The 14,160-nt window shown below is 57.0% G+C and overlaps 1 protein-coding gene across 1 annotated transcript in view; it reads right to left on the bottom strand.

The window, feature by feature from the left end:
* The window catches only part of LOC117648439 (protein O-mannosyl-transferase TMTC1-like), a 41,939-nt gene extending 33,221 nt beyond the window's left edge, over nucleotides 1-8,718 (bottom strand). The window contains exon 1 of the mRNA XM_034390944.1: nucleotides 8,494-8,718. Within this exon, the coding sequence (XP_034246835.1) occupies nucleotides 8,494-8,718 (225 nt within the window). The remainder of the gene's footprint in view (nucleotides 1-8,493) is intronic.
* Nucleotides 8,719-14,160: the final 5,442 nt, after the last annotated feature.

Raw genomic sequence — 14,160 nt, 5'->3', positions numbered from 1 at the left:
CAACAGAGCGCCCCATGTCCACACGGTAAAAACGGTTCCTGGTTTTCCCAGGAACTCCCTGGAAATCGCCTATGTCTCTACCATAGGGTTCCTGGGAAAACCAGGTACCGTTTTTACCGTGCATGCCGCGGCTCGTTTTTGGCGCGCTTTCTGTTGTTTTTAAGTGGAGCGACGGCGGTTGCCTTCGGGTTGCCTTCGGGTTGCCCTCGGGTTGCCTTCGGGTTGCCTTCGGGTTGCCTTCGGGTTGCCTTCGGGGGTTGCCTTCGGGGGTTGCCTTCGGGTTGCCTTCGGGTTGCCTTCGGGTTGCCTGGGGGTTGCCTTCGGGTTGCCTTCGGGTTGCCCTCGGGTTGCCTTCGGGATGCCGGCCGGCCGGACTTCTTTGAAAGCCACAAAGCCGGCGGATCTTCCCCGAAACGAAACACGAGCCACAATGGGCGTGGGGACAGGGGCGGGGACAGGGGCGGGGACGGGGCGGAGCTGGAGGGGGATAGTGTACGACGCCGCAACAAAGGCTGCTCGATAAGCTTCGACACAAAGACTGCCGTTTTGGCACTAGTAGGATGTGCCTAGTCCTGCAGGACCCTGCGCAGTGCGCTGCCCGCAGGCATTGTGCCACGCGTGAAAAGAAGAGACAAAGACGAGTAACAAAACACGCGTCTATCCCCTCGGCGAGTCTAGTCCGGCCGAGCCGAGCCGAGCCGAGCCGAGCCGAGCCGAGCCGAGCCGAGCCGAGCCGAGCCGAGCCGAGCGCACCTACAGCATTATTACCCAATTTACGGCTTTCTCACAAAGGTGAATGGAAGACTGAAGCGGACAGGTTTACGCGTGCGGGGTTGAGCCCCGCTGCGGCGCAGGTGAGAGGGGTGGGGGGAGGGGGGCCCCGCCCGATGGATAATCAGGGGGCAGTATCAGGAGAATACACGCGGGGGCCGCGGGGGAAAGACTGCGGCCCAACTACTACACTCTTTCGAGGAAACCATAAACATTGATGCGCGCCCGTCTCGCTGTACCGTTTTCGTTCGTAGACACGGCGACTTAACGACCGGCTCTCTCTTCTCCATAATCGACCGCGTCTGTGTCGTGTCCATCGCGTTACCGCCCAGAAAAGGTGTCCTTAAAAAATGTTTTAAAAAATGAATATTGTCTTATTTTCTTAAGGAAGCTTACAAAAAAGCACCAGGGTCGCTAAATATGGCTCGAATCGATCGTGTGAGCCCTCCAATGGACTGCTCTCCGAACGAGGAATCCATTGGTGGGGTCACACGGTCGTTTCGAGTCCTGTTCAGCGACTCTGGAGCTCAAAACGCGTCTAGAGTTTCGGCCGCCTCCACCGGTCTTCTGGCGCCCTGCGCGACGGCCCCTGTCCCCGGCCGTCCTGGTTTAGGGCCGCTCCCTGGCCCGGCAGGCCCGACAGGCTGGCATCGATTCCCGCGGTAATCCAGTCGGCAGCCTTCGCTTTGCCTTCGGCCCTTCGGCCGTCGGTGCGTTCGGTGCCTACAGTGCAGGGCCGGGGCAGACTTCCGATAATGAGGTCAGGCACGCGACCAATGACACGGCTTCATTATTCCCTCCCTTTAATGCCGCGCTAATTCCCCCGTCGGTGACGTCACGCGCGTGTCATCGCGTGTCTCCGTCTCTCTCGCACCCATACGGGGCGCCCCGAGAGTGCGAGGGAGACAGAACGAATCGGTCCGCTGCGGCGCGGCGTTGTATCGGACAGGCCGGGACGTCCCGATCGCGACTACTTTCCGTTAAAATAAAAAGAAATTTGCAATGCAGAGCAGTGGCCGCCGGGCTGATGCGGCACCCAAAGAGAGAGAGAGAGAGAGAGAGAGAGAGAGAGAGAGAGAGAGAGAGAGAGAGAGAGAGAGAGAAGAGAGAGAGAGAGGAGAGAGAGAGAGAGAGTACGAGGAAAAAAAAGGGAGAAAGTTTCTAAACTGGCCCTGAGGGTCACATATCCACCCGCTCAGTAGCTCCATTGGCTATAGGTTTAGGCGGTCCAAGGCCCGGGGCCGCGGGGCCCGAGGGGTGCGGGTGGTGTGAAGGGCCAGGCCAGGCCTGGGCGCCGCTCTGCAGCCCGCAGTCTTGTCACCTCGTTTTCACACGCTCTGCGACGCCACGGCGACGCCCAGCTCCCCTTGGAAAGATCCACTGACCGCAAGGGCGATATCGGCTGGGGATTCCCCCCCCCCTCTCTCTCTCTCCACTTCGCAGTCCGCACCCTGGCCCTCCCGCCCCTGGCGCGCCTATCTGCCATCTGAAATGTGGCAAACCGAAACCAAACGCCAACTTCCGAGTCCCTACTTTATTTGAATTAAAAAGAAAAAAAAAGTGTCTCCCTGCGTCCATTAATACGCCATTGCGGCCAGCAAAGAGCGTAGCCAACCACTACGGGTGTAAACGGACGTCGAGGAGGTTAAGTATAGTCCTCAGCAGACAGCTGGTTATTGGTTTGCGGTGTTGGCTCTGGCTGGTCAACACCAGTGGCCACCTCACCTTATTGAAAAACGATCCCCTTAGCCTCGCGCCACGTCACTGGACGAGCGAGCGCGCCTGCACTGGCAGTTCGACACACGAACCGCCACACCGTAACCGGATCAAAGCGGGACGCTTTTCACAGACAGAGATGCGCAGATGCCACTTTGCGAAGCCCCACACCGGCCGCGCCGCCGTGCACACTGCCACCCCACACAGTGGGCCGGAAGACCGGTGCAGGCGGTCGAAATACCGGACGGGCTTTGAGCTCCAGAGTCGCTAAAATGGTACTCGAACCGACCGTGTGACCCCACCAATGGATTGCTCTCCGAACGAGGAATCCATTGGTGGGGTCACACGCTCGGTTCGAGTCCCATTTAGCGACCCTGGAGCTCACAATGCGCCGCCGGTCCTCTGCCCCACTGTGCACCCCACTCCCTTTTTCCTCTCAGGGTCACCGCCGAATTGATAGGGCTATGGGCCTCTGTGGGGCCCTAGGCCAGCCCCCCGGGGGGGGCACGGAAGCCCCTGCCACTGTAAAACGCCAGCAGTTGTCCATCACATCGGGCCGCAGTCCGTGTGTGTCTGTGCGCGTGAGTGTGTGTGTGTGAGTGTGTGAGCGCGTGAGTGAGGCCGGGGATGAATTGGTCGGATAAACGGAGGGACGCCAAAGGGGTGCTTTCTGATCCGGCTGGATGCGTTTTAAAACGTCACGCACAGCTGAGGGGGGAAAGCAGTGTGCCTGCGTGCGGTGCGGTTGAACCTGAACAATATCTCAGTTCGTTTCACCACAGGTGCGACACACACACACACACACACACAAGCACGCCGATCCGCGGGTGAATACAGATTCCCCGAGTATTGCCGTTCCATTTTAATGGTCCGTGCCATACAGGCCTTGTTCGCCGAGCTGACGGTGGCGTGGGGAAGTTTGCAGGGTCAGGGAGGCGAGGCGAGAGGGCGAGGGGGAGGGAGGAGGAGACTTTGAGGGGGACTGGCTTCGTGTTCGAGCCAGCTGACACCCGGCGACACCCAAAGCGACGCGCTGGAGATTTTTTCCCGCCCCCCGTCGGCGCCTCTCCTTTTTCTCTCCCCCCTCCCTTCCTCCCTCCCTCCCCGGATCCACGAATTTTTATTTATCCTCTTTGGTTTCATTTCGTACCCCCCCCTCCGTCCGACTCGTCACCAAGATGTGGCCTGCCGCGCCCGCACCCCGCCATCACGCGGAAACAAGAAAGGCGCTGTGTGTGTGTGCGTGTGTGTGTGTGTGTGTGTGTGTGTGTGCGTGTGTGTGTGAGTGTGTGCGTGTGTGAGTGTGTGTGTGTGTGCGTGTGTGTGTGTGTGTGTGTGTGTGTGTGTGTGTGTGTGTGTGTGTGTGCATAAGTGGAAATGCAATCGAGCATGATGGTGCGCGTTTGTGAGTGAATGCATGTTGAGGTGGTGGTGGTAGGACCACGAGAAATGCTAGTCGAGTAAAAAGTCGATTTTTTTTAAACTTCTCAAACGCCGAATTTTTTTAAAAATGCCATAGGAAAATTACGATTTTTAAACATTTGAGATAACAAAGGGAGAGGTAATTTTTCACTGGGTTGCGCTGCCTCCTCACGCTTCACATTTCCTGTAGTAGTTCCACGGTTGTCTGCTCCCGGCAAGTCTGGCCCGCCTTGACCAGCTCCATCAGCGTGACTCGTCGGCCCGCGTCGCTCCGTCTCTGTCGCACCCGCGGGGCGCGGCGCAGGGGTGCGAGAGAGACAGAGAGACGAAAAGGCCCTTTTCTCGGACGCGCCGCTCTCCCCCGCTCAAACGGAACCCCTACTTGCCGAGTCACTTCGAGCGGCACCAATATATTGAAATTCGAGCAAATCGTTCATGAAATCGCGCGAGTGCGAAAACACGCCAGCCACGCCACTGGCGGGAAAAGTTCGGCAGCGTGGGAAAACAACAGCACTTTGATAATATGCGCAAGACGGTTTTGGCGCGAAAGTCTCCTCGCGTTGCTGCGCCTTGCTGCGGGCGAGCCGCGAGATCGCCTTCGCTGTAATCCTCGCTCAAACTGCGGTACCACCCTTCCACCGCACAGTGGGCCAGAAGACCGGTGGAGGCGGACAAAAGTCTAGACGCGTTTTGAGCCCCAGAGTCGCTGAATGGGACTCGAACCGAACGTGTGACCCCACCAATGGATTGCTCTCCGGACGAGGAATCCATTGGTGGGGTCACACGGTCGCTTCGAGTGCTGTTTAGCGACCTGGAACCAAAAACGCGTCCGGGATTTTGGCCGCCTCCACCGGTCTTCTGGCCCTCTGTGCACCGTCGGCAGGCTGACTTCCCGTCTCTCTCGCACTCATGTGGCGCGCCGCCGAAGCGCGAGAGAGACAGAGCGACGAAAAATCTTTTCGGAATCGCTCGCGGAGACACGTTGTTCTCTCATTAACGGGAATAAAAGGGGGAGAGGGGAAAGGCAGGGGGGGTCATTACAGCAATTACTCTAGCTGTGGGACAATAACACCCCTGCCGTCGCTCGTCGCTATGCGTCTCGACCACTGCACTGGAAGGAGAGACTTGGGAATGGGTCCAGTCGGCCGGGGTCGCAGCCACCAGGCTTACCTTGCAACACAAAGAGAGGAAACGCACGTTAGAAAGCTGCAACATTTTCAGCTGTCAGCAGAGACAAACAGAGCAAGAAGAATTCGTCAAAGTTCTTGGTCTAGGTCATTTTTGTGTCATGTATAGCAGGGGGAAAATCACTGAAAAAGAGTACTTTCTCGATCTTATTTTATGTTGTCTTCCGACAGGCCCGGCGTGCTACATCTCCAAATACGACGCGAGCGAAACTCTTTTTAGCACGCTGGTTAAACTTGCTGACGCAGTTTGAGGGGAGCGTCTAAGTCCAGTGGACGTCCGACGGGGCGACGCAACAAAGTAGAGGCACTGCGCAGCCCCTGCAGAGCCCAGGATTTCCCGGCGCCAGAATTAGAACATTGTAAGCACACGTCCGACGTGTACCAGCAACAATCTGAGGAGTGTGCATGGTTCACTTTTGTGAGAGTCAGCTTTAAAGTTAATCCCTAATCGTCTTAAAGAAGTTTTCGTGGTGGCTCGTTCAAACGTGTACAAGAATGTGTCAGTTCAGTCCAAAACGAAAATTAAACATTTTCATAATTTACAGATGGCAGCGGGGCGCCTTGCGACCGAGGACTCGCACTCTGGACCTATTTGCCGAGTGGCGGACATTTCGTTTCATTCTCATTTCATTTTTTATTTTTTTCCCGCTGCCAATGTCTTTCATCCGGGCTAAAATGCGCGCGAAATTCGAAATAACGGTCTGAAAAGAGCAAGCCGCGCGGCCCCCGCTGAAAGGCCCAGCGGCCGCCTCCGCGGGCGTCGCTGTGTCTCTGTCGCGCTCGTGGGGCGTCCCGCAGGGCAGCGGGAGAGAGAAGGGACGTTTCGGAACGGCCCCGGACCACCCGGAATCAGTCATTACGCTCTCAATCGACGGCTAATTCAAAGTGGGGCAGGTGAGCAGCGGCACTGTGCGAGGCACTGTGCGACCCGCGCTGGAGGGCAGCCCCCCCACCCCCACCCTCCAAAACGCCCCAGCGGATAAGACCGCAAAAGGCTCCCGATCATGTTTTTACCCTTCATGACCAACTTTGTGTGGCTACCGCTCCCAAACTAGTTGCGGTCAATAGCCTTCCTGACACAGGGCGTGAAATAGTAGCGTCTTAAGAATACTAGGACGTCGAGGGAGGCCTTTTACGGTGACTAGATTGGACACAGTGGCCACCCAAAGTCAGCAAAATCAGCAAATTTCCGAGATTCGACCACTTTTTGACCAACTTGGTCGAAAAATCGTTGCGGTCAAAGCCAAAATCGTTGTGGTCAACGTTTTCCCGACACAGGGCATGAAAGAGTAGGGTCTTAAGAATACTAGGACGTCGAGGGAGGCCTTTTACGGTGACTAGATTGGACACAGTGGCCACCCAAAGTCAGCAAAATCAGCAAATTTCCGAGATTCGACCACTTTTTGACCAACTCGGTCGAAAAATCGTTGCGGTCAAAGCCAAAATCGTTGTGGTCAACGTTTTCCCGACACAGGGCATGAAATAGTAGGGTCTTAAGAATACTAGGACGTCGAGGGAGACCTTTTACGGTGACTAGATTGGACACAGTGGCCACCCAAAGTCAGCAAAATCAGCAAATTTCCGAGATTCGACCACTTTTTAACCAACTTGGTCGAAAAATCGTTGCGGTCAAAGCCGAAATCGTTGTGGTCAACGTTTTCCCGACACAGGGCATGAAAGAGTAGGGTCTTAAGAATGCTAGGACGTCGAGGGAGGCCTTTTACGGCGACTAGATTGGAAACAGCATTTTCTAAATTTATTTTCCAAAGTGTTAGCCCGCAACGGCTCAAGCCTTTGGTTATTCCGAGGCCGGGCGTCGGGCGTCTGCCAGTCCGATGGCCGCAGAGGGAATCGACCCCTTCCGGAAAACAATTATATTTTCGTCATGCGACCAGGGGGTGGCATTTTCAAGTCGCCCTCGCCGTGCGCTCACACACACACGCACACACACACACACACACACACAAGCAGTCACGAGGAAGGCGGTAGTATAAAACGGCTCTGCCTTGCCTTGCGTCAGAGCAGGTGCAACATGGGCGCAAGGGCACACACATACTCGCGAGCGAGTGTCCTTGCATGTGTGTGTGTGTGTGTGTGTGTGTGTGTGTAAGGGCACGCGTAAGTATGTATGAATACATGTATATGCGATGCGTCCACCGTGGAAATCCTCCGGAACACAGCTTTACACTTCCGCTACAAATGGCCATAGACTGGCTGGGTTGCCGGCCTGTTGCCGCGCCTACGCTGCCCCCCTTCTCCTCTCTTCCGCCGCCGCGGCCCAGAAAGCGAGACCCACTGGAAACTGCACCTCCAAACCGTTTTAATTATTTCATTTTTTTTTTCCTGCGGGTATTGTCGTCCGACTCGGCGGTCTAATTTGGAATAACGAAGCGTTACATCACATGCCCGGCCGTGGGAGGGCGAAGGGGAAGGGGGAAGGGGAGGGGGGAGGGGGAGGGGGAGGGGAGAAGGGAGGGGGAGGGGGGAGGGTGGGGCACTGTCTTCCGAAAAGGAGTCGAGTCCGCGAGCAATAAAAGCTGAGGATGACGAATCGCCCGCCGAGAGAGGGGCACTTGGGGCACTCGCTGCACCGGAGGAGGAGGAGGAGGAGGAGGAGGAGAAGAAGAAGAAGAAGAAGAAGAAGAAGAAGAAGAAGAAGAAGAAGGAGAAGAAGAAGGAAGAAGGAGAAAGAGGGCGGCGCTGACAAGCGAACACCAGGTACCTGCCGCCGAGCCGCCAAATCTCCGGCCAAACTCAACACGGCGCGGCGCTAGCAGTGGATCCACTTTGGCGCGGCTTTTCCTCGAGGCTTTTCCTTTCCCGCGCGATCGGGCCGCCGAGGAAAGCCGCGATTGGTCCGAATGGCGGATTGTGAAATCAAAGGGCGGCCGGCGTGGCCCGGCCGGACTCGAGGGGGCTTTGGGGGCTCCGCTCCTCGGTTCGCCGGTAAGCCGCGAGGATCTGGCGGCGGCGAGGCGGCGGTCGCGGCCGGCGGCAAAGGTGCTAAGGTCTCCCCGCCGCGGGCGGCCCTCGGACCCACGGGGACCCGCGGGGACCCAAGGGGACCCGCAGGGACCCACGGCAAACACGAGGGCCTTGTCCCCGCCGAGGACGCCTTCGGCGAGGCCTTCGGCGAGGCCTTCGGCGAGGCCTCCGGCACTGCTTTAGCACGTACGCGGCCGTCGCGGCGCCGGAAAAGGGAGAGGAAACGGCGAGGCCGGGATCACGTTTTCCGGCGCCACCGAGGCTATACCGGGGGGAATTAGGGTGGTGACGATGGAGGTAATTATAATGGACGATGGTGATGGCGATGATGATGGTAAAAAGGCTGCTGCTGATGATGAAAATTATGATTGATGATACTGGTGCTGCTGATGATAATTATGATTGATGATACTGGTGCTGCTGATGATGCTGGTACAGAGATAATGATAATGATGATGATGATTATAATGATGGTGATGCTAGTACTGATGATGATGATACTGATGATGGTAGAGAAGATGCAGCTGATGAGGATGCTAGTACTGATGATGACGATGATGATGATGTTCCACAACTCGACTCTGACGATTTCCATCTCTCGGCTCTTGTTTTTCGCGAGGATGCACACCATTACCATTGCCGGAGATACTCCTCTTTCAAACTTATTACGCGCCGAAGCCGTTGGCGCCGCTGGCGCCGCTGCCGGTTCGGCCGGTTTGCTCTTCGCTTTCTCATTTCCTCGGCGTGTTTACAGGCGAGTCCCTTCCTGAACAACAACTTGCCGGCAAGCGTTCCATCACTAGCGTATGCACTGCAAAATGATGCTTCTATTTTCACAACTCAAAATCAATGCATGGTATCACAATTGCCAAATCAAGTACAGCCGAGCAGTCCTGAATAATGCCTTGAGCTGGTTCACCAGCGCTGGGCTTTCAGGAAATTGATTCATACGGAGGGCTTGGGCCTGACCCCCCAGAGGGCTCCCAGGGGCCCCACATGGCAGGCCTGGGTGGCTTGGGGCCAAGGGCCTCGGCGCTAGACTCGGCGCCCGTCGGAATGCAGAGTGGAAGTGCACCAGAAGGCTGTCGGGCTGCCCGGCCGGTCGCTCCGAATATATTAAATGTGCAGTGTTGAGCGCGCAATCGCAGCCGGCGGCATTTCTTCATCTGACGCGCTCTCCGGAGACTGGAATCCCTGGAAGCTCTGGAAGCGGGCGTCATTTGTCTGTCGACCGGGGCACAGTGGGCAGAAGACGGTGCAGGCGGGTGGCCAGAATCCCGGACGCGTTTTGAGCGCCAGAGTCGCTAAATGGGGCTCGAACCGGCCGTGTGACCCCACCAATGGATTGCTCTACAAACCAGGAACCCATTGATGGCTCGGTTTGAGTCCTGTTTAGCGACTCTGGAGCTCAAAACGCGTCTAAATCTGAAGTTAAGTAATTGTTGCATAGGCCATCGAAGACACCACTTGCTCCCAAGGGTCTCCCAGCACTGCGCCAATCCCTGCTCCAGGCTGCAGTCCTCGGCAGAGCGACCCTTGCCGAACACGACTGCATCAACTTATTCCAAATTCCCGTCCATCGGAAGGCCGCCCCCGCCCTGGAGTCTGGAGGGCCCTGGGGTGTCCTTGCTCATGTCGGGCCTCGCGTCACGTCGCGGCCCCCGCAGCCCCCGCGGCCCCCCCAGCCCCCGCGGCCTCCGCAGCCCCCGCAGCCCCCGCAGCCCGCGCAGCCCCAGAGCACCTTATTCATCGCCAAGGAGTCTCGAGTAGGCGTCTGGGCGACGAGTGTGGCACTATACAAAGGGACGGGACACCCTAGGCCAGGCTGCCCCGGGCTGCCCCGGGCGGCGGGGACACGCTAGTCACACCTCACTGGTTTTTGATTGAAGTGAGCGGGAAGGTCCTCCGGCCTGCAGTGCCGTGCCGGCCGTGCCTGTAGGGCCCCTCCCTGTAGGGCCACGCCAACCACCGTCGCCGGCCGCTTCTTCAACGGCCGATAGACGTATGGCCGGCCTTACGGCGAGTTTGAGGGGGCGGCGCGCGCGGCGGGGGCGGTGGGGGTGGGGAGGAGAGGGGAGGGGGACTTGTTTGTTGGGCGACAGGCCGCACACGTATCCATCATGGTGGGCTGGATAGGGGGTATTGGCCATACAGTCACGAAGCGGAGGCACGGCGGACCCTGCTCTGCAAAGATCAATAAGGCAAAAAAAGGAGAAAGGACGAAGAGAAAATGAAAGGACTTTTTTTTTCGAATGAAGGACGGACAAGTAGTGGTCAAATCGGTCACCAACTTAAAAACCTTTTGACATTCAAAAATAGTTGCGATTTCTTTTTATCAGAGTACCTAATCCAAGGGGTAGATCGGTGCAGACGCGACTAGTCCGGCGTTCCCACGTAAGACGCGTGTCGAAGCCTAATTTAAACGCGGTCCCGCCCCCATTCATCATTACCGATGGTAAGCTGGTCAAGGAGGCCGGGCTTTGGGAGCGGGCTCCTACAGTGCACTGCTTAGGGGCGACACGGCCACGGTCCTTCGCCCGCGTATCGGCCGGCCGGCCGGCAAAGGAATCCGAATCCCAATGTCGGACCTGGCCTGCACCGCTCGCGCGCGAGAGAGACGGATTCACATTCGGGCCTCGGATGTGATTCGGGTGATTTATCGCCGGGCCATTCCGGCTGAATACGGACATGCAGTCAATTCGGCTGCCAAAGCCAAAGGGCCGAGGGGGCCGAAGGGCCCCTCCCCCTGATTGTGATAGGACCAAAAAGTGATAAAGGCGCGGAGAGACGAATGCCCTTGATGTCCAACTTTTTTGCCCCCGGCCGCGTCGGCGCGCGTCGGCCCGCCCGCCTCCGCTGTGGCACCGTCGCCAAGATGCTCCGCGGATCTAATTTAAACGTCAGGCCGGACGGGGCAGCACGCCTGGCTCCTGGCAGTGGAGGCAGCCGAGGAAGCGATTATATGTTGCACTTTTTATTTGCTCCCCTTTTTATGCCGTCTTATTCCTCCTTTCCTCACCCGCGCGTAGCGGCACGTACACTCCCCGAAAACTCCATCTTTTTCCATTGCCTCTACACCCTCCACACACTAAATACCTTTGTACTTTCACTCTCTACAACTACTTCCATATTAGTGCATATGCAATATATGTTCAATTTGACAAACAAACGAGAGAGATTGTTTCCATGCTCTGCTGAATCATTTATAAAGTTGCGCCTAATTTGTGCAACCCGCTCAAAAAATCCCTCAGCAAGTGGCGTGCACACTTTGGAAGGGCAGCGAGGTTCCCGAAGACGATTGTCTGCCGTTCGGAGCGTCCCTGGCTCTTCGTTGCTTCCTGGCCAGACGGGACCGCAGTCCGGGTGCGCTCGACCGGTCCCAGCGTATTCCTTGGGTCCGGGCAAGGCCGGGCAGGGCCGAGTACGTCGTCAAGGAGTCCGCAGGTCGAGTCGTCCTCCGGCAGCCACTCCAGCCCCGCTGCAGCTAGCTCCTGGAGGAGAGGTCCTGGAGGACTCCAGGAGAGGGGAGGGTCCTGGCGGGCTCAGCCCTCCCACACTGGGCTCTTTCGGCCTCTTCCGGACTGAATTGATTGTGGGCGTCACTGGAGGGGCTGGAATCTGGCTGGGGCCCGGCTAGAGGCTGGCTGGAGGCTGGCTCGGGCCCGGCTGGAGGCTCCAGGGGCTGTAATGAGTGCGACAGAGACGCCCAAATGAGCCGCGGGACCCCCAAGGGCCTGGGGCCCAGGCAGCCCCAAGAACCCCGCCAGTGATTCGCAGGAATGACGGATCGGCGCGCCAAGGCCACGACGGATGTACACTGGAAGAGAAAAGAATCTATTTTCTCTTTCCCCTCAAAGCGCTTGGGATGCAGTGGGGATGCAGCCTGGGGCGGCCACTTGAAGCCTCAAGCGCATGCAGGAGTTCCCGATACAATGCGACGGAAGGGCGGCAGGGCGGAACCTGGCGCACAGTGGGCCAGAAGACCGGTGGAGGTGGCCAAAACTCTGGACGCGTTTTGAGCTCCAGAGTCGCTAAACTGGACTAGAACCGAACGTGTGACCCCACCAATGGATGCCTCGTTCGGAGAGCAGTCCATTGGTGGGGTCACACGTTCGGTTCGAGTCCCATTTAGTGACTCTGGAGCTCAAAACGCGTCCAGAGTGTTGGCCGCCGCCGCCGGTCTTCTGGCCCACTGCGCGATGAGCCGGCGAAAGGAGATGATTATGCCTCATCAGTATGCAGCCCGCGCGATGCATAATGACGCGCTGGCCAATCGTAGTGACGGAGACAAAACGCAGCGCCATAATTAAACGCCAGATCAAATTCAATCGAGAAATTAATTATTCGGCCGAGGGGGAAGACCGCGTGCACCTCTCTCTGTCCCGTCCGGTCCGTCTCGCTCCCGCCCGAGTGACGCACCGGCTGGGAGTGACAAAGACGGAGTGACTTCGTCCTCTGCGGCAGCGAAACGGCCAACTTTATACGAAAACGGCTGCCTTGCCCGCAACCCAGTTGCATGGGAAAAGAGGGTGGGGTATGTCTTTACTTAAAGTTCGTAAAAGTGTTTCTTTTTTTCAAAATTGACCATAAACTTTTTAACTGACAATGTTCACAGCACCACGTGATACAAACCTTCTGTAAAATTCTCAAAATTTTGTGGTAAAGAAATAACCAGGTCGAGTCCCCTTTGCGCTTTTGCTGACCCCTTGGGCGTCTTGCGCAGAGCGCAGAGCCCGACCGAATCGAGAAATACTTTGCTCTCTCTCTCTCTCTCTCTCTCTCTCTCTCTCTCTCTCTCTCTCTCTCTCTCTCTCTCTCTTTCTCGGTTCCGCCATCGTGGCATCTTTGTGACAAGCAGCCTTCCTTCCGCCGGAGAGCGAGAGTGGCATCAGTGGCCGAAAAATGATCAGTATTCCCGGCGCGCGCCGCACTGTTTTGAGCGGGGCCAGACTCCGTCGCTGTAAAGAGATCAGGCCCAGCTGACAGACTTTCGATACAGTGACTCGTCTGATTGCGTATTCCTCCGGGGTGCGCCTGATACCGCGACCGCCCCACAGTGGGCCAGAAGACCGATGGGCGGACGAAATTCGAGACGCGGTTTGAGCTCCAGAGTCGCGAAATGGCACTTGAACGGAACGTGTGACCCCCACCAATGAATTCCTCGTTCGGAGAGCAATCCATTGGTGGGGTCACACGTTCGATTCGAGTCCTGTTTAGCGACTCTGGAGCTCAAAACGCGTATAGAATTTTGGCCGCCTCCACCGGTCTTCCGGCCCACTGTGCACCCCTTCTGGCGGCTCCGTCCGGATCAACTCGCTACGTTACAGCGGCTGAATATCGCACACGCAAAAAAAATTCCCTCTCCATGCGCTTTTTCTTCTTGGTCCGTACGGCGTGGTATCAAAATGCACTGCGAGGGTGGAGCCACCGCAACTTTGCGACGACTTTGCTACCTAAGCCTAGGCGAACTGTCTTAACAAAGCCCTTTGAGTCTGGCCCGCAAGCCCTTTCTTGTCGGCCGGAGAATTTGCATCACGCAGGCCCAGGCCACGCATCGAGGGTAGGGCCTAGCACAGTGGGCCCTGTCTATAAGCCTCAAACTTTTTTTTTACTGCCATAGTCTACGAATAGTCATGGAGTTAATCTCACTGCCCGTCAACGAATCAGTCACCCACTTTGTGTCTGACACTTCTATTTTGAATCGTGCCGGTGAAAACGCCTCTGCAGAGAACGCCCACTCTGGCCCCCCATGGAAGGACTGGGAAGGCTGAGAGGTGGAACGGAAATAGCTTGGGCACTGTAGACTTGACGTGGGTCGGGTCGGTCTCCCCGATGCTGCCGCTGGAAATAGTGCATTCTGACCATCTGACCTATGACTAATGTCCAAGCAATGTATAATTCCGAGTAATAATCTTGGTTCAAGAAACCTGGTTGTTTTGCCCCACATCAAAGTCTGGTCGCAAGACGTCAAACGATAGAGAGAGGAGATATTTCGTGGTGCTTGCCTGGAGGCTACTTTGGGTGTACGACACACATCAGCGAAACGCGACGTCTGATGGCGGATCGTTGCAGTAAACTC

This window comes from Thrips palmi, unplaced genomic scaffold, assembly GCF_012932325.1.
Source record: "Thrips palmi isolate BJ-2018 unplaced genomic scaffold, TpBJ-2018v1 HiC_scaffold_3, whole genome shotgun sequence".
In the NCBI taxonomy this organism is placed as follows: domain Eukaryota; kingdom Metazoa; phylum Arthropoda; class Insecta; order Thysanoptera; family Thripidae; genus Thrips; species Thrips palmi.
Note: the sequence above shows the minus strand (reverse complement) of the source record. Positions and strands in the feature narration are given on the sequence as shown.